The sequence below is a fragment of the Motacilla alba genome, chromosome 12 (genome assembly GCF_015832195.1).
Source record: "Motacilla alba alba isolate MOTALB_02 chromosome 12, Motacilla_alba_V1.0_pri, whole genome shotgun sequence".
Classification (NCBI taxonomy): Eukaryota; Metazoa; Chordata; class Aves; order Passeriformes; family Motacillidae; genus Motacilla; species Motacilla alba.
The window spans coordinates 6,748,010-6,768,417 of NC_052027.1; the positions used below are offsets into that span (position 1 = coordinate 6,748,010).

Genomic DNA, 20,408 nt, shown 5'->3' on the forward strand with positions numbered 1-20,408 from the left:
CTTGACATCACAGAGGGGAGAAATGGATGGGTCCAGCATAAAAATGAGAGCTGCTTTCTGCCTTACTCCACTGCTTTCTGTTGGTGCTACCCCTGCCCTGGTGCTGATGGTCAGGGCTGGACTGTAAGAGGCACAGGGGTGTCAGAGCTGGTGGAGGGATGCTGAGAGTTTCCTGCATGTGAGTACTTTGGAGGTGATTTCCTGACATGAGGCATGGTTTGCAGGATAGAAAAGCCAGGGGCACTTTCCTGGAAAGACTAGCAAATTTTCCTGGCTTCACACACAAAACTGTTTTGTCTGCCAGCTAACTCCCATCCAGAATTGCTGGACCAGAGTTGGAGGCAGACTTTCCATGGTCTTAGGTGGCACAAGTTGTCCCCATATTTCCCATCTCCTGGTTGCAGCTACTGCTGTGGACCTGCAGCTCCTCTTCCCAGGTGCTGAGGACTGCCCACGGGGCTGGGACACAATCACTGCTGCTACTGCACATGCTGGTGTCCCACATGGGATGGAGGTCACCAGGAGAACAGAGCCCTAATGACAGCTCTGCCCTGCATCCCAGGCTGCTCTTCTGCACAGATCTATCCCATGCCAGTCCCTGTTCCACCTACCTTGTGACCAAAAGCCAACACAGGAGCTGTATTATACCTTTCCCTGAGCTCTTTGATTTTCATCATAATTATTTCTGTAGTATCAGGTACAACAGGGAGCAGGAAGCAAAGAGCATCCCTGTCATTTCCCTCCTCTTGGCCATCCACAACTTCAAAAGGGAAATGGGTCTAACTCACAGTGCATGAATGGAGCAAACTGGGTTTTAAACTGGTTTAGTCATGAGAAGGGCTGGAAGGAGAGTCATCCCTAGGCAGGTTTGATTGAAACAGAAATGGGAGGGGAAGATCACGTATGGAACAATTTAAGTGACAGCAGAAACAATAATTTGTCAGCCAAACTGTCTAGCATGTATTATACATGTGTGTCTGTTTCTGAGCCTATTTGACAGCAGTATCTGACACCCCCCACCTCCAAGCTGAGTCTGCCTCCACTTGAGAGGAAGATCTTCATGTCTATAAAAATAATAATGCAAAATCCCCTTTTGAAAGTAGCTGTCGTGGTAGCACAGGTAGGGCTGGAGCTGTGTTGCTGTCCCCTGCCTACCCAGCCATGCCAGGATGGTGCATCATCCCCTTTGCACATGGTGAGAACAAGGGAGTGGGAGTTTATTTCCTGAGAGTTCTTTACTCTTGGCAGCTTTTCTGGGGGAGGAAAGAGAAGAGGAGCATTGAGGCCAATGAGATAATGTATCCCCTCCCTCTCCCAAGTGCATCCCAGAGATATTGTTCTGGCCTGGCTCTTTCCTTACAGAGACGGAGCATCTGAGCATCCCTAAAAGGGGATGGGGTCCTCTCGAATAGCCCCTCATTTGCCCTGGATGTCTCAGACCAGATAGAAATTGTTGCTCCCATGAGATATTTAGGTGACCAGGAGTCCTTAAGGACCTGACTTCACTGGGGTCTGTGCTACCTGAACATTTTCATGGCTCTGCGTGGACCTGATTTCCCCAGATCCCTCTGCAGGCACAGCAGAGCAGAAGCAGCGAGCACCCCTCACCCCTCTTGTCTGCATCTTCTGCACTCCCAGGCTGAGCCCCCATCTTCTCTCCTCTGAACACACTGCAAGCCTTGATGCTCAGAGCCTCCCCTGCCTCTTGCTCGTGTCACCCCCTGCGCCTGCAGTATCTGCTGGCATGAGCCTGGAGGACACAAGCCGGGTGACAGGGAAGCTTCATGGACAGCTTGGGAGGGGACCAGCCAGCCTTGTTTTAGGTAGCAATTTAGGACTTGCATCTTCATCAGAAGACTGGAGCTGTGATTCAGTACAGCCACACCTCCAAGGAATTTATCCTCCAACTTTGACTTACATTTGCTGTTTTAAACTCATAGCAGATGTCCTCGCCAGCCCTGTTATTGAGGGCGCACAGCATCTCTTGCAACAGCAGAGCAATTAAAGAGGATTTGCAGGTCACCTTTAAAGCATTTCCCACAGCACGTTGAATCTTGTTATAAGCCCTGTATCCAATACTGCTTTTATTTCAGCAGTTTTAATTGAAGTTTTAAATATTCTGAACCTTATGCAAGACACCCAAAGTGCTGGAGATTTTCAGGCCCTCTCTGGCATGACATCCACTCCTTGAAATCCCATTGTCCTTCTGTAGAGCTAACAGTAACTCAGCACCCTGATAATGTATTAGGTACTGGACACAGGCTGTAGGTTGAGATGTTTCAATATGAGGTCAAACCCCAGTCTGCAAGCAGTTGCCCACTGTGTGATGAATGTATACTTGGAGAGATCGCCTCTTCCCATGAGAGTTTATAATATATTCATGCACCACTGTGTGAGTTGGAAACTGGGAGAGAAACCAAGAAGGAAAATGATGAGGAAATTTAGCAGAAGGGAGCAATAGAGGGAAGCTTGGAGGGTTTCAGAAAGGTAAAAATAGCAACCACAGAAAAACAGAGCAGGGAGCATTCAATATTTTCTCAGTGCTATGAAGAAGGCCTATGGAAAAGGAAATTTTCTCCATGATAAAATTCTCCATGTGGAGTTTTTGGGGTTTTTTGTTTTTTTTTTTTCCTTAGGTTGTGTTTGTTTGTTTTATCTGGGTTTTTGTTTGGTTGGGTTTTGGGTTGTTTTTTTGGTTTTTGTGGTTTTTTTAAGGAAGCACAGTATTTATGGCAGGAAAGAGTGAAAATCTCCCCGAAACTTTTTGTCTGAGACTCTTCAAAAGGCCACCTCAGCTACACAGCTCCCAGCCTCATTTCAGCCTCCCAGGGAAGAAGATACAAGAGAAGAATTGACAAAAATGAGAACTGATTAAATGAAAAAAAGAAATTATCAAAGGGTTACCATTTTAACCAGCTGTGAGGCAGCAGGGCAAGGGAACAAAGAGGCAGGGAAGGAGGGGAAAGAGCTGACAGGATCTGCAAACAACCACAACCCTGGGTGAAGCTGTGAAATGCTAATGGGGAAGTCGCTCCAGCCCCACTGGGGAAGATTTTCCGAGGAGCCCTGTGCTCTGCGAAGCGTTTGCTGCTCCTCCTCTCCCCACCATTCATTTTGCTCTGCCTTGTGCCAGATGTGCTGTTTGCTTGCAAACCCCAGGGGCACGGGGTGGGCATTGCTTTTAGTGCACTGTATGTATGACAAGAGTGGGCTCATGCATGGGCACCCGTACAGCTCCCAGCCCCGTGAGTCCCAGGATCGCGGCTCCCAGCCCCATGAATCCCAGGCTACCAGCCCAATGGATCCCAGGATCCCAGCTCCCAGCCCCGTGAATCACAGGATCACAGATCCCAGCCCCACAGATTCCAAGCTCACAGCTCCCAGCCCCATGAATCCCAGGCTACCAGCCCAATGGATCCCAGGATCCCAGCTCCCAGCCCCGTGAATCCCAGGATCACAGATCCCAGCCCCACAGATTCCAAGCTCACAGCTCCCAGCCCCGTGAATCCCAGGATCCCCGAGGCTCACAGCCCTGCTGGCTCTCGAGTAGCTCCCGGGAGCACCGTGAGCTCCGGGGCTGTAACAGGTGCTTCGTGTCCCACTCCAGCATCTCAGGCCGCAAACCTATTCCCTCTGACAGTGTTTTTCCTGCACCCTGCTCTGTTTGTGGGCTGAATTTGTCCTCCCTGAGGAGGGGACCAGACGCCCGGCAGGAACCCGGGATGATCGCTCCCTGCCTGGGCCAGTAAAATCCGCAGCACAGCGCAGGTAACCTCGGCCCTGCAGAGCCTCAGCTCTGCCCTTGGGGAGCTCAGCTTCTTCATCGCCACCCAGCTCCGGAGCCTAACGAGGACATCGCGCTGCCCAGCGCACACCCGGCCGAGCGCGGTGCCCCCGAGGGCGGCCAGGGCCGGGGAGGGCCCGGGGAGCGCGGCGAGCCCTGCCAGGAGCGAAGGCAGCGGGGCGGGGGAGCCGGTCCCTGCCGGGGCGGTGCCCGCGGGCCGAGGGGCGGGTGAGGGGCGGGAGCGCGGCTGAGGGGCGGCCGCCGGGGGGGCGGGACGGGCCCGGACGGGGCGGCCGCTGCTGCCGCGCACTCGGGCTGGGCTGCGCCGGGCTCCGCGGCGGGAGCGCTGCCATGTTCGGCCGCGGCTCCCGTAAGCGGCTCTCCAGCCGCTCGGTGAGTGCCGGGGGGTCCCTCGCCCCTCGTCCCCCGCCCCGCCCCGCTCCAACCTGTGGCTCTGTCCCGCCGCCCGCTCCGGCTGCGCCCCGGCGCCCAGCGGGTCCCCGCCGCCCTCATGTGCCGCTTGCTTGGGGTGCGTCCCCGCTCCAGCCCTTCCCCTGCCCTCTCCCAGCCGTGCGGGTGCCTTTCCCCCGGGCGTGCCCCTTTCCTCTCCCCCGGGTGCCTGTTCCCTTCGCCCTCGTCCCGCGGCCGGCGCTGACTCTGCCGTTCCTTGCAGCTGACGGCGTCGGGGGAGCCGGAGCGGGGCCAGCCCTGCAACACCTGCGGGGACCAGTGCCCGGGCTTCGCCCTGCACAAGTGGAGGTAAGGCCCGGCGAGAGCCCCGCTTCCCCCCCCCTTTTCGCCCCCGTTGCCCCCACGCTGGGTCCCATCGCGGCTCCCCCTTCGCGGGGCTTTGCGGCGCCCTCCCCGTCCCGTGCGCAGCCGGGTGCAGGTGTGGCTATTTTGGGAGGGCTTGTGTTGTTCCGAAGCGCGTTGTCCACCCACGGCAGGGCTTCTGGGGACACGGGTGGGCCACCCCCACACAGGTTTTCCCCTGGCCGCCGCCGGTGCGGGGCGCAGCAGGATCCAGATGCGGGACTGGGGTAACTGGTTTGGCAATTACCGACTCGCAGCTTCCCCAGTGCGGTCAGGAGCTCGTCCTGCTGCTCCGGGTCATGCCGGGGGCTGCAGCCGCCCTCACCTGTCAGGGACAGCCTGGGTGGGGTGGGGTGGGAAGGAAAAAAATGGGGCTGAAGGGGTTCTTGCGGTCTGCACCAAACCGCTGTGTGAAACTCCGGCACAAATAGTATTTTTAGTTATTTCTGTTGTGTCTCTTTACAAACCTGACAGTGCCGGTGCCTGCTAAGCACAGCAAGCCCTGGCCTTCTCCTGGGTCAGCCCCTTCTCCCCTCCCCATGTTCTGCTACCTCGAAATGAGTTCCTGCTGCTGTGCGATCTGGGACTTGGTGATATTAAATCTGGGCTGTGGGCCCTGGGAGCTCTACACAGTCTTAGTAGGCCAGGGAGCCCTTGGCGACCTTTTAACCTTATTTTTCAGGGTATACCCTTTTCTCCAGCATCTGCTGTGCTTGGCGTTCCTCCCAGCCTCTGCCCTACTTCTCAGAGCTGTGTCTCACCAGATTAAAGCTTGGATTCAGAGCAAGGATGGGGATTGATATATTCCTGTTGAGTTGTATCTTAATGTTTAGCCTTGCAAATCATTCTTCCCTTTGGCATTTGCCCCAGGGTGTGGTGGGACGGGTTCCATAGGCTGAGATCTGCCCTGAGGGATGCACAGCAGCAGGTGGGGCTGGCCCTGGTCCTCGGGCTGTCCCGGAATTCCTCGTGTCCCTGCAGAGCCGCTTTGTAATATTCAAAAGTGCCATGGAGAACTTTCAAACGCAGGATAAGAAGAAAAGCCATGATCACCACGGTATTTCTCCCTGCTCCAAGGACTTGTGAGGTGCTGTGCTTCATGTTTCGTTATGTCAGAGAGTACAACTGTACAGTAGCTTTTGAAGAATTAAGTGAATTTTGATAGGATCCCACCAGAAGCCAAATGGCCCAGCAGAAGGGGCACACAGCTGCCTGGGGAGTGTCAGATGAGAGGGATGTTGCAGCTCTTTTCAGATTGTGCCCTCTGCATTGGCACACTGTGCCTCCAGGCCAGATCCTGCCAAACCCCATGTGCAGGAGCCTCCCGCCTGCCAGGACTACCCATAACCATCTCCTTTGCTGAGCATCCCCAGACATGGGAGAGGATTTTTGCTAAAACTGTGTGGATTTTTTCCAGCAGCTTTCTCTCAGGAAAGAAGTGGTTATGTCCCCCAGGGCAGGAGAAGGATGGGGACCCTTTGGGTATGGGTGGGGTCAGCCCCCAGAGGCATTCCAGCCTTTGTGCTCCAGGGTTTGCATCCCACTGAGCAGGTTAGACCTTACACCAAGTTTCCTTACACCAGGACTCGATTAGCTGAGAGCCCTCCTGCAGACATTCCTATTTAATTGCCTTGATGTAAGAGTAATTACGCAATTAAACCAAATAAAGCAGTCTATTTGCCAGAACACAATAGAGAGGAAATTCGTTCATTTTTCACTAGCCAGTGGTCTATTAATGCCAGGAATAGGTGAGCAGACAAATTATTCCCAGTAGTTTGTAGGTTGAAAACATGCTGAGGAGCCTGTGCCCTCTGTGCAGGAGATGTTGCAGTCACTGATTGGTGGGGCTGCTCACCTGAATGTGCAGAATGAGACTGAAAGAAAACAAGGGTTTGCAAGGAGATACTCACATTAGAGGTATAAATCCAGATCAATTGACCTGTAGAGATTGGTAAGGCTTTTTATAATCCTTTGACAGCAGAGTTTTGCTGATAAATGTAAATGGGGTGTTTTTGCTTCAAAGATGCAGAGCGGTGATAACGCTTTAGGGAGACAGAATTTATAAACTTGCAGACACTGAAGCCATTGCTGAGGTAGCCATTGTCTATACCCAATTATGCTGGACTGTGTATTTTCAATTTACCTGGGATTTTAGGTGTGATCTGTGCAGGCACTCCCTCAAGCAAGCAGATTGCTTTGTTAAAGGAGGAAGATTCCTGTGTTCCTACGTTTCCTTAACAGCCACTTTTCTCAGAGATGGCTCTGAGCGTTGGCTGAATTTATCATTCCTGGAAGCACAGGCATGCTTCCTGAGACAGGGAAACCTATTGAAAATAAATTATATTCTGCAGAACCGTTTTCAGAATAAGCCTGGTCTCTCTACTGCAGGTGATGTGCAAAAAGAAGATGAAAGGGGATTGTTAAATAATTAAATAACGTCCCTGGTTTTTGAAGTTTGTTTTTGAATCTTCGTAATTTGGCTCTGAAATTGTAATCCCACATTCAAGGTAGTGGGTGAATTATCCTGTAGCAGTGTCAGTATATTTAATGCTAATGTGGTGGAAGTAAGGAATTGAGAACACCTCAGTTAAACTGGAGCCCAACTACAGCCTACATCTTACTCCCTCAAAGCTCTCTTCTGCATGCCACAGATCTCTTGTTGTAAGGCAGAAATTCAATTTTTAGTTTTAAATCATTCAGCCCCAAAGAGGAAAAAGTAAGTGGCTTTTCTGAGAAGGTTTGGGGGCAAAGTCCATGAAGACACAGCTATCAAACTATAACCAGTAAAACCCTGAATTTCTCATGGGCTGAGCAGAAAAATGACTCCTTCCTCTCGTCTCATCACTTTGCTGTGGTGGGTTGTCAGCAAAGTGCCAAAAGACTGAGTTAATCTGTGTGGGCTCCAGTCTAGAAAATGGAAATGGCATGTAGGTAACCAAATCCTCATTAATAAAGGTGGCTTTGTGTGGAAAAAGGGAAATCAAATTCAATAAAAATTGAACTCCTTAGGAGCCCGGTTTCTGTTTTCTAATCAGATCTGCATTACATTAAACTGTATGCCATTCAGCTTGTTAACAAGCTTTGGCATTAAATAAAGCTGTCACTGGAGTTTGGTGAATGAATAGCCATTAGCAGTGTCTTTTGCATAATGTCTTGCAGAGAAAAGCCTTCGAGGGAGGTGGTCCAGGAGCAAGGGAGGGAATTTATAACCTAGTCCCAGTGCAATTAGTGTGAATATGCAAACCTTAAAGGTGACAAATGGTTCGCTTTTGCTGCTGTTAAGCTTACTGCGAAGAACTAATTTCAGATTTACTCTGGGTGAAGTAAAATTACAGCCTTAGTGCCTCAGTTAAAATAGCGGATCCTTCGTGTTGGGAGATTGGCATGTGTTTAGCACACTGAGCCATGGTTTGTTTGCTCCTAGAGAAAGCCAAAATACTCTTGGAGCTCAGCAGACCTTGCTGTTCCCTGCTCCCTGCCTTCTCCAAACCCACCCACTGAAAAGATAGAAGCAGGACACCCAGGTTTCAGGATGGTGTCTGAGCTTTGGTGTGAGGAAGAGGGGATGTGCCACCTGGTTTGCAAAGCCTGCAGAGGCAGTGGCATACGGCTGGTTTCTGAGGGAAGGAATTTGGATGCTGTGACAGAGAAGACAATTTTAAAAATAGAGTATGAAAACCTTTGGAGAAGTCTTTGTTGCCATAGTTATTCTTCTGGTTTGCAGAAGCATTTGAAAAGCAGTAATAAACATGACATGAACACAAAGACTGGTTTGCCAGGGTTTTAGTTTCAGTGTGAGATTATGTCTTACATCTTTTCTTGGAGCATCTTTTTCCTTGCATACGTCACACAATCTTTGTCCCTTGGAATCACATTTTGGTGGGGAGGAGATCTGCTTCTCTTCATGCATTGCTGTCACACATTGTGCTCTTAACATCAGTGCTGTGTGTTTGTACAGCACACAGTGCCTGGCCCTTGCCTTTCAGGGCAAATTTATGTGACCTGATGTAGTATTCAGTAATATTCCATATTAACAGATTTTGCTGCATGCAGTTGTTTCAAGCATTTGTTTATTTATTTCCATTACTCAGCATCTTGCTGTAATCTACTGCAGTCAGTCCTGATGAAGTCTGATCTCATCTGGCCTTGTTGGATCAGGGAGCATCTGCAAAGACAAGCTTCTCATCTTCTCAGGCAAGAGCTGCCTGGAGATCCCAGGTGATCAGCCCAAAGGGTTGAGATTGACCACTGGATCACAGAAACCTATGGACGAGGAAAAGAGACATGTGTCATGAGACAGTGACCTGAAATGAGGTGGTGGACCAGAAGCCCTGTGATGTTTGTTGTTGGGTGATGGTGCACAAGTTGCTTTGCAGCTCCCTTCTCTGCCTTGTTGACTGTAGGCAGGGAGTTGCTGGTGGCAGTGGATGTTTGTTTTGTTTTGTTGGTGTGTTTGTTCAGTGCCCAGTGCTCTGGAGATTGCTGTGCACGAGCAGTGAGACATTCTGTATGTTTGCAGTCTTTGTCTGCATTCCTAGGGCTCTGATCCTGCCTATGGGAGGGACACCCCAGCAGGCTCCTGTATACATCCCTGGGTGCCTTTGAGTCTCCAGTTTGCTGCCTAGTTCCTCATCCAGAGAGCAGAAACAAAAATATTTGTAACACGGCACATGAACGAATAACACTGAATTCTGAAGCATTTGTTTCTACTTCCAAAAAAAAAAAAAAAAGAACAGATTATTGCTTCCATATGTTTTCAGCATTTCTCATAGGTTATGTCTCTTGCACACACACACTCCCAGCTTTTCCCTGGCATGAATAACAGGCTTTGTGCCTCTCTTCTTTAGGATTCAGATATTCTGCACTTCCCTGCATGTTTATTGAAAATGATTTGGAGATGTGAGAATAGCAATGCCTTATCTTGAATGGTCTAATGGTTCCTGTCACTGCCATGGTGAATTGTGCTAGCCTGGAAGGTTCTAGAAAATTCATCATTTTTGCAGTTGGGAACCTGCTGAAATGGGCACAATTCAGCCAGTGCAGGTCTAGCCCAGTGCAGATCCATCACAACACTCCTGAGGTGAGTCCCCAAGGGCTAAGGCTGCTGCTATCCCTAGGGGACCTGTGCCTGTCCCTAGGGGTGGGCAGGAGTCACCTGCTTCCCAAAGATACTGTCACCCTGGCAGAGGGGATGAAAAAAATCAAAGGCTGGTTTTGTTTGCTGATTTGAAAGCCTTTCACAAAGCGGTTGGTGTCATTAGCTTGTTTTTAATTTATTTTTTGTGTGCTTATGTGGTCATAGGTTCAGAAGGGAGAAGCCACTCCCTGCCAGGTTCTTCAGTGGCAGTCAGTGCCCTTCAGCCCCTGTGCCCAGGGTGGTTTGGTGTGGCTGGCTGCGTGCACTGGAGCTCAGCTCAGGGGGATGCTGCACTGTGCGCTTGGCTTGGCATCAATGACTTCAGCTGTCCTGTTTTCTTACACCTGCAAGATTAAACATTAGTGGAAGTGTTTGGAAAATCAGGTCTACTTTGGGGAGGAGGCTTTTCACCCCCATGGTAGTAGGGAGAGCAGGGGTGATGAGTGATGGCTCCTGCTGCTCCCACTGTTCCAACAGCAGCTCTACCAGGGGGCAGCCAGGCCATTGGGATGGGGGTTTGGGTGAATTGTGGTGTAGGCATCAGCTTTGCCCTGCCCCGGGACAATTATTTTCCTAAATGTTGAGTGCACAGTTACATTTAAGGAACTCCCGACCATTTTTTTCTGACTTGTGGATTCCATTTCTTTGTGCCCTGCTGCTGAAACAGCACTTGAAACAGCACTTAAGACAGCCAAGACTGATAAGGTATCCTGTTTGTGTTGGCTGGGAGACACAGTATCCACATTACCAGAGCATTACAGTGTCAGAGGCAGTGTTGTCCCTGGCAAAAAGCCTAAAATAAATTCTTTAATTTTTTGTATGAGATGTACAAAAGAGCAGGTGAGGTATGCATTTGTTTCCGGGCAAGCCCAGGGAGCCTGTTTGAAGTCCTTTACAAGCCACTCAGGATTGTATTGCAAGAACTCAAAAGGAGTTTGGACACTTGTTGATTGAATTTCAGCTGAGCACAGAGCCCTGCTCTGCAGCTGCTCTGCCTGGTGCTGCTCTGCCTGGCTCCATTGCCACTGAGCTGCTGGCAAGAGCCAGAAAAGCAGAATTTCTCCTAGGGAACAGGCAGTGTGGGTAGATTTTCTGTCTGTTTTGAAGTGGCCTTGTGCAATTCTATTTTTATGAATGGTGTGAAAAAACACTTATAAGCTGTTGCGGGATTTGGGCTGATTTTGTGGCGTTTATTCTGTATCTGGTGTGATTGTGAATTACACTGATGATGGATAGCTGTCTGTAGAGCAGACACACTGAATTCTGAATTTGTATGATATTTTACTTATAAACAAATAATTTTAAAATTTGGTCGGGTTTTTTCGCACTATTTTTTTTTTTTCGAAAATAACTACAACTGCTTCTTGGTATGCAAAGAGTAGAAGTTTACCTGCCTGGTATAAGCCAGTGGGGTTTGCCATCCCAAAGGCAGAATTTGGCTGGTGAGTACTTTGCACAGGGCTGTGCTGCTGGACACCGGCAAAGCACGGTACCGTCATGGAGCCTTTCGAGGTGGATTTGCCCAGGAGAGACCCACAAAACCTGGAAGCAGGATGGATTGGCTTGCACTGGGATCTCCTAGAAGCAGACAGCTGTCGGTGCTGGAGGCTGTGGTCATGGATTTGGGAGCTGTGCAGCCTGTGATTTAGTGGGGCACGGTGAATGATTTAACAGCCCAGTGCTGCTGGATGTGTAAGGTCCTGAGCTCTCTGTGCATCCACCCAAGCCCAGGGAAACGGGTTAAATCGCTTGTAGAAGCCTCTGCTGAGCTGATGAGAGGGAGGAGGTGGGAGATGAAGAGTTGCCCTGGTCCTATGACATGCACAGCTGAGCTGTCATCCCGGCTGTCGCCGCCCCTATCCCCTTCCCGAGCTGTCGTGCCGGTGCTCCTGGCCGGCCGCTCCGACCCGCGCTCCGCCGGGGATGCGTCCCGCTGGAGCGCGGCGGTGCTGTGCTGCGTGTGGCCTGTGTTGGGCCGGCAGGAGAGCTCCTACTGCTTTATTAGAAGGTTTGCAACAGGCCTTTGTCACCAGCGTGGTGTGGCGTGAAAGAAAAAGCTGCCAGCCCGCGCTTTGGAGGGATAAAGGCTGGAAGCCGGGATCCCCGCTGGAGGGGCCGGGCGCAGCTATTTGGCTGACGCCCACGGAGCGCTGCCCTCCTCTTTGTTGCTCTCGGCTGTTGAGAGTCTGTTCAATGTTTTCAAGAGTTTTTCTTTGGTTTTGTTCTTTTCCTGTTTGCCTTTAAGAAGTCAATCTGCAGTCTTTTAGACTTTTTCAAAGACATTCTCCCCCCCCTCATCCCCCCACCCAGTAATCCATCCTTATTACACCAGTGAGTCACTCTTCAAATAATGAATTGCGTTTTCATTGTCTGGCTCGTAAGTCTATCACCGAGTTTAAGGATGGCCGATAGTATCAGCTGAGACCTTTGGCAGCTGGCTTTGCAATTTGTGGTGCTCATTTGGCTATTTGCTTTTTTCTCCAATGAATAATCTCCCAGCCGTGGTGGTGGAAAGCCGGACCCTTCCTGTGCTTGTAGCATCTCTGCGGTCACTATCTAATGTTGAAGGAATTTGTAACATTAGCAGAATTGTCTGATGTGAGGAAAACTAATTTCAGGGTAAACCTCATGAGCGTGGCTGTAAAGAACATTTTTCTCATGCTTGCAGACCCCAGACATGCATCAGTGCAATCCCAATGGCCAGAACCTTTCTCTGTTCCCCAGTGCTTGGGTCAAGAGGTGTACAGAAAACTCAGGGTGCTCCTCTCTGCTGCTGGAGAGGCTGTTTCTTCCCATGTGTGGCTCTGCTCTTCACAGGACCCTGATACCAGAGCTTATCACTCGGAGAGCTCAGTGTGACAATTATTATTCTCGCTGCGGAGCGAGACACTTTGTACTCAGCCATTGCAGCAAATATTTCATCCCCTATCCATTGCCCTTGTGTGGATGCTGCTGCTGCGGTGATAAAAAAAACATAATGGCTGCTCTCGCTGATAAGGGGAGTGTGTAAGTGTAATTATTGAAATCCCTATGCAGAGCTCTGTGGATGGATGGAGAGTCCCTCTCCCTCTGAGGGGTTTCTGTTGCTCTGGAGCCTGTTGGGGAGAGCACGAGCCTGCAGCTCCTGGCAGCTGAAGTGGGAGCTGCTCGGACACAGCTGTGAGCAATTAGTAAAGGATGTCTTGTCCCCTCCCTCCACTTTCTTTCCTCCTCTTCTCTTTGAAACCAAGTCACAGGCTTCAGGGAGTCCAGAGGAGAACTCAAGCAGTTCAGGTTTGAGGTGCTCCTGGACCAGCTGGAAGGTGGCCACTGCTTCACATTCCAGCGGCAAGGTGAAGGTCTAAGGATCCAACCCAACCTTGCAGGAAGCATACTGCAGCCAAGGAGCCAGAGATTATTTAGATCAAGCCAACAAAAAAACATATTTCCATGGCAGCAGTAACCATAGGAAACCTCCTCAGCATGTCTTGGGTGGTTCCTGTTTCCCTGCCTTCATCTGTTTGCTTTGCAAGCGGAGCAGTGGTTGCAAGTGCCCCTGGTGTCGCCAGGAGTGGCCCATGAGCCCTGCTGTCCCCAGGGGCTTGGCAGCCACACCAGGGGTTGTGTCACTGCTCCTTGTTTTCTCTTTTGCTCTAGTTGGTAAAAAGATGCTTTGAGAGGCTTCTTTAGATGCTATAAAGTCTCAAAGCCACCTCTCTACCTGGTGTCAGCTCACAAATGTGCATTTGATCCTTAAATACCCAAGGCATAAAAGCGAATTGTCTCCCTGGGTCCCATTCTTCTTTTTTTCTATAGCGTCTTAGAAAGATACTTTTATATTCCCTCTGGCTCAGCTAGTGATGCTTGGCCTTCAACCAAGACAGGGAATCTAGGACAAGAATCCCTGAATGCTCTTAGAAGGGCTAGATGAAAAGTTATAAAAAACCACAGCATTTTGTTGGCAGAAAAAAAAAGCTGGTAAAAGATTTTGTTTAAAAAAATAATCTGGAATGTTTTTGATCAGCTTCATGTGGACACATTTACAGGAGGGCGTAAGAGGAGGCTTGTTTTCCTGGGTAGTGCCTCCTCTAGGAAATCCAAGCTGTGAAGTGAATACAAATGCTGGAAATTGAAAGGTTTTGCAGTGAGTCACTGGAAGGGATGAGGAACCAGTTGTTCTGGTGTGATTGTGCTGATGGCAACCAGCTCTTTGACCTGCCAGGGCCAGAGTGGCTGTGTGGAAGCACCTGGGGGCTTGGGCATCTCAAGCCAGCACCCAAGGGTGCTTGGACCCCCCTGTCCCCCTCCCACCTTCCAAGGACAGTGTGGAGGTGTCCTCACAGAGCTCTGCAGAGCAGATGGGCCCTGCTTGCAGTGCCAAGGTATTGCACAGAGACAGGTTAAAAAAAGATGTCTCCTTCTGTGGGAGCGTGACACAGAGAGGGAGAAAATACATCGTGGTGCCAGTAGCTGGGATTTTGATGCTTGTGTAGCAGACAGTGCTGCTCTGACCTCTCCAGGCTGTCGGGTGCTTGTCATGGCAGGGTTTGCTCTGGAGAGAAAGACCTGGCTGCTCTTTGACCCATCTGCCTTGGGTGGAGGTAGCACCCTGTGCAGAGATGCTGCTGGGCTTGGTGTCCCCCGTCTTGCCCTGACTCTTAGCAGATGATTTAATCCCTGTTTTTGCAAAACCCCAACTCTATCAAAGTCAGACTTTTGCTTGAAATTAAGCATTTGAAGAAGTAGCAGCAGGATGGGGACAAGGCTAATTCCCTTTCTCTTCTCACCTGTCAAACAGTGGGAGCACTCATCACGTTGCTGTGGCTGGGCCCTGCATTTGGTGCCATAAAGGCCACGTGGCTAAAGTGCAGCCCCTTTAAATGTCAAATGTGAGAGGAACCAGGGCGTGAGAAGACAATAAAAGTTAATATTCTAAAGTCAGATTTTGCAGCATAGCTTGGGTTTTTAATATCAAGTGCATAATTTATTATTACATGGTGTAGCAATTTGGAATACATATATTTGAATATGTTTTAATATTATCTTTCCTTCCAGTAGCAGGAACAATGCTGCTTTACAATAGAAAAATGATTTCACATTGCCACGTGACAGTTTCAGCTTGTACCTCTAATAGGTGTATGATCTGCTGAAGTGTGAAGGCTATCTGATAAATGCCTGAATAATAAAGCTATATTGTTTGTTCTGATCTCCCTTTGTCATTTTCAAGTGTATAAATAAAACATTTTCACATTGGACCCTGTGCAGTTCCAGCCCAGACTTATTTACTTTCTGCTAAAAGACATGAATCTTTTAGTCTGACAGGAGAAATCAGGTGGCATCATTACTGCGTGTTGTGCTCAAAATCATCAAATGCAATGTTAATAAATATTTTCCTAAGAAAAGTTATAAGTATTTAAAGACTATTTTAAACAAAGAAGCATTTGTCTCATGTACAGCAGAGGGCACTCGGCATCGCTGCTGCACTACTCGGCTGCTGCTCCAGCTGCCCGAAGGGGAAAAAAATCCCTGTGCTTAAATTATAGTTTGCAGAAATGAAATACTCTGTGTGTGTTTGCTTATACAGGGGTGTGAGTGTGTATATAAAAAGACACAGGGTGGCGTATATATAAAAATAATCCCAGCACATAATGTAAAACTTAAATATTCGTAGTGGTTGCTGAAGTTAGGTGAAGCACATGTTGTGTTGATTAATGCTCTGCCTGCTGTTATGCGGAGCTTCAGAGGCGACTGAAGTGTGCTGAGAGGAGAAAATGAAGAGGCCGTGGCTAGTGAAGGGTTGCAATCTTCATCTTCTTGAAGGCACAGAGTCTGGTGATAGCCTAGGATGCTGGGAACAGCCCAAGCAAAGAAAAGATCTTGAAAGATGGATGATATTGGAGGGGGCAGAATTAAGAGTCCTTCTGTCTATAAAAGCAGCAGATCTGGGGGCTTGGGGTTTCTGTGCTGGAGTTTGCAGAGCTGAGGTCTCGTTTCCAGCAGCACCACAGCTTGTGGAGTTGCGTGGCACTTGTGAAAGTCCCTGGGATTGTTCTTATCCTTGCTGTAGGAGTTGTATGTGTAAGGAGATCTAAAATACTGAGGTTTGTGCCTGGATCAGGAAGCAGCCCTAGCCCCAAGGATGCTGTGGAAGGTCCGGATGCAGGCACACCCGGGCACACTCAGGCACACCTGGGCACACTCAGGCACACTCAGGCACACCCGGGCACACTCAGGCACACTCGGGCACAATCGGGCACACCCAGGCACACCTGGGCACACTCAGGCACACCCGGGCACAATCAGGCACACCCGGGCACACTCAGCCACACTCAGGCACACCTGGGCACACTCAGGCACACTCAGTCACACTCGGGCACACTCGGGCACACCCAGCCACACTCAGCCACACTCTGGCACACCCGGGCACACTCAGGCACACCCGGCCACACTCAGGCACACCCAGGCACACTCGGGCACACCCAGGCACACTCGGGCACACTCAGGCACACCCGGGCACACTCGGGCACACCCGGGCACACTCGGGCACACCCGGGCACACCCGGGCACACTCAGGCACACCCGGGCACACTCAGGCACACTCAGACACACTCAGGCACACCCGGGCACACTCAGGCACACCCGGGCACACTCGGGCACACCCGGGCACACCCGGGCACACTCAGGCACACCCGGGCACACTCAGGTACACTGGGGCACACCCGGGCACACTCGGGCACACCCGGGCACACTCGGGCACACTCAGGCACACCCAGGCACACTCAGGCACACTCAGGCACACTCGGGCACACTCAGGCACACTCGGGCACACCCGGGCACACCCGGGCACACTCAGGCACACCTGGGCACACTCGGGCACACTCGGGCACACTCAGGCACACTCGGGCACACCCAGGCACACCCGGGCACACTCAGGCACACCCGGCCACACTCAGGCACACCCAGGCACACTCGGGCACACCCAGGCACACTCGGGCACACTCAGGCACACCCGGGCACACTCGGGCACACCCAGGCACACTCGGGCACACCCGGGCACACTCAGGCACACTCAGACACACCCAGGCACACTCAGGCACACCCGGGCACACTCAGGCACACCCGGGCACACTCGGGCACACCCGGGCACACTCAGGCACACCCGGGCACACTCAGGTACACTGGGGCACACCCGGGCACACTCGGGCACACCCGGGCACACTCGGGCACACTCAGGCACACCCAGGCACACTCAGGCACACTCAGGCACACTCAGGCACACCCGGGCACACTCAGGCACACCCGGGCACACTCAGGCACACCCAGGCACACCGGGCACACTCAGGCACACTCCGGCACACTCAGGCACACCGGGACATGCTCAGGCACACCCGGGCACACTCAGGCACACTCAGGCACACCCAGGCCCACCCGGGCACACTCAGGCACACCCGGGCACACTCGGGCACACCCGGGCACACTCGGGCACACTCGGGCACACTCAGGCACACTCGGGCACACTCGGGCACACCCCGGCACACCCAGGCACACTCAGGCACACCCGGGCACACCCAGGCACACTCAGGCACACCCAGGCCCACCCGGGCACACTCAGCCACACCCAGGCACACTCAGGCACACTCAGGCACACCCGGGCACACCCGGGCACACTCAGGCACACCCAGCCACACTCAGCCACACTCAGGCACACCCAGCCACACTCAGGCACACTCAGGCACACCCAGCCACACTCAGGCACACTCAGGCACACCCGGGCACACCCAGGCACACTCAGGCACACCCGGGCACACCCAGTCACACTCAAGAACACCCAGCCACACTCAGCCACACTCAGGCACGCCCAGCCACACTCAGGCACACTCAGGCACACTCGGGCACACTCAGGCACACCCAGGCACACTCAGCCACACTCTGGCACATCCAGGCACACTCAGGCACACTCAGGCACACCCGGGCACACCCGGGCACACTCAGGCACACTCGGGCACACTCAGGCACACCCAGGCACACTCAGGCACACCCAGCCACACTCAGGCACACCCGGGCACACTCAGGCACACTCAGGCACACCCAGCCACACTCAGCCACACTCAGCCACACTCAGGCACACCCGGGCACACTCAGGCACACTCGGGCACACTCGGGAACACTCAGGCACACCCAGGCACACTCGGGCACACTCAGCCACACTCTGGCACACCCAGGCACACTCAGGCACACCCGGGCACACCCAGGCACACTCAGGCACACTCGGGCACACTTAGGCACACCCAGGCACACGTGGGCACACTCAGGCACACTCGGGCACACTCAGGCACACCGGGACACGCTCAGGAGCACTCAGGCACACCCGGGCACACTCAGGCACACCCGGGCACACTCAGGCACACTCAGGCACACCCGGGCACACCCGGGCACACTCAGTCACACTCAGGCACACTCAGCCACACTCAGGCACACCCAGGCACACCCGGGCACACTCGGGCACACCCAGGCACACTCAGGCACACTCGGGCACACTCAGGCACACCCAGGCACACTCAGGCACACCCAGCCACACTCAGGCACACCCGGGCACACTCAGGCACACTCAGGCACACCCAGCCACACTCAGCCACCCTCAGCCACACTCAGGCACACCCGGGCACACTCAGGCACACTCGGGCACACTCGGGCACACTCAGGCACACCCAGGCACACTCGGGCACACTCAGCCACACTCTGGCACACCCAGGCACACTCAGGCACACCCGGGCACACCCAGGCACACTCAGGCACACTCGGGCACACTTAGGCACACCCAGGCACACGTGGGCGCACTCAGGCACACTCGGGCACACTCAGGCACACCGGGACACGCTCAGGCGCACTCAGGCACACCCGGGCACACTCAGGCACACCCAGGCACACTCAGGCACACCCGGGCACACTCGGGCACACTCGGGCACACTCAGGCACACCCAGGCACACTCGGGCACACTCAGCCACACTCTGGCACACCCAGGCACACTCAGGCACACTCAGGCACACCCGGGCACACTCAGGCACACTCAGGCACACTCGGGCACACTCAGCCACACCCAGGCACACTCAGGCACACTCAGGCACACCCAGGCACACTCAGGCACACCCGGGCACACTCAGGCACACCCGGGCACAGTCAGGCACACTCAGGCACACCCGGGCACACCCAGGCACACTCAGGCACACTCAGGCACACCCGGGCACACTCAGGCACACCCAGGCACACCCGGGCACACTCGGGCACACCCAGGCACACTCAGGCACACCCGGGCACACCCAGGCACACCCGGGCACACTCAGGCACACTCGGGCACACCCAGGCACACTCAGGCACACCCAGGCACACTCAGGCACACCCGGGCACACTCAGGCACACCCAGCCACACTCAGGCACACTCAGGCACACCCGAGCACACCCAGGCACACTCAGCCACACTCAGGCACGCCCAGCCACACTCAGGCACACTCAGGCACACCCGGGCACACTCACTCACACTCAGGCACACCCAGCCACACTCAGCCACACTCAGGCACACCCGGGCACACTCAGGCACACCCAGGCACACTCAGGCACACTCGGGCACACCCAGGCACACTCAGGCACACCCAGCCACACTCAGGCACACCCGGGCACACTCAGTCACACTCAGGCACACCCAGCCACACTCAGCCACACCCGGGCACACTCAGGCACACTCAAGCACACTCGGGCACACCCAGGCACACTCAGGCACACCCAGCCACACTCAGGCACACCCGGGCACACTTAGTCACACTCAGGCACACTCAGGCACACCCAGCCACACTCAGCCACACTCAGCCACACTCAGGCACACCCGGGCACACTCAGGCACACTCAGGCACACCCGGGCACACTCAGGCACACTCAGGCACACCCAGGCAGGCACTCGGGCACACTCGGGCACACACGGGCACACTCAGGCACACTCGGGCACACTCGGCACACTCTGGCACACCCAGGCACACTCGGGCACACTCAGCCACACCCTGGCACACCCAGCCACACTCAGGCACACCCAGGCACACTCAGGCACACTCGGGCACACTCAGACACACCCAGGCACACCCGGGCACACTCAGGCACACTCAGGCACACTCAGGACACACTCGGGCACACTCAGGCACACTCAGGCACACTCGGGCACACTCAGCCACACTCTGGCACACCCAGGCACACTCAGGCACACCCAGGCACACTCAGGCACACTCGGGCACACTCGGGCACACCCAGGCACACTCAGGCACACCCGGGCACACTCAGGCACACTCAGGCACACCCAGCACACTCAGGCACACCCAGGCACACTCAGTCACACTCAGGCACACCCGGGCACACTCAGTCACACCCAGGCACACCCAGCCACACTCAGGCACACCCGGGCACACTCAGTCACACTCAGGCACACCCAGCCACACTCAGGCACACTCAGTCACACTCAGGCACACCCAGGCACACGTGGGCACACTCAGCCACACTCGGGCACACTCAGGCACACTCGGGCACACCCAGGCACACTCAGGCACACCCAGCCACACTCAGGCACACCTGGGCACACTCAGTCACACTCAGTCACACTCAGGCACACCCAGCCACACTCAGCCACACTCAGCCACACTCAGGCACACCCGGGC

The 20,408-nt window shown here is 53.4% G+C and overlaps 1 protein-coding gene across 1 annotated transcript in view; it reads left to right on the forward strand.

Annotated features, from left to right (window-relative positions):
• The first annotated feature begins 4,050 nt into the window (after positions 1-4,050).
• The window catches only part of PRICKLE2 (prickle planar cell polarity protein 2), a 112,141-nt gene continuing 95,783 nt past the window's right edge, over positions 4,051-20,408 (forward strand). Inside the window, exons 1-2 of the mRNA XM_038149327.1 lie at positions 4,051-4,177; positions 4,458-4,543. Of these exons, the coding sequence (XP_038005255.1) occupies positions 4,136-4,177; positions 4,458-4,543 (128 nt within the window). The 5' untranslated portion in view covers positions 4,051-4,135. The remainder of the gene's footprint in view (positions 4,178-4,457; positions 4,544-20,408) is intronic.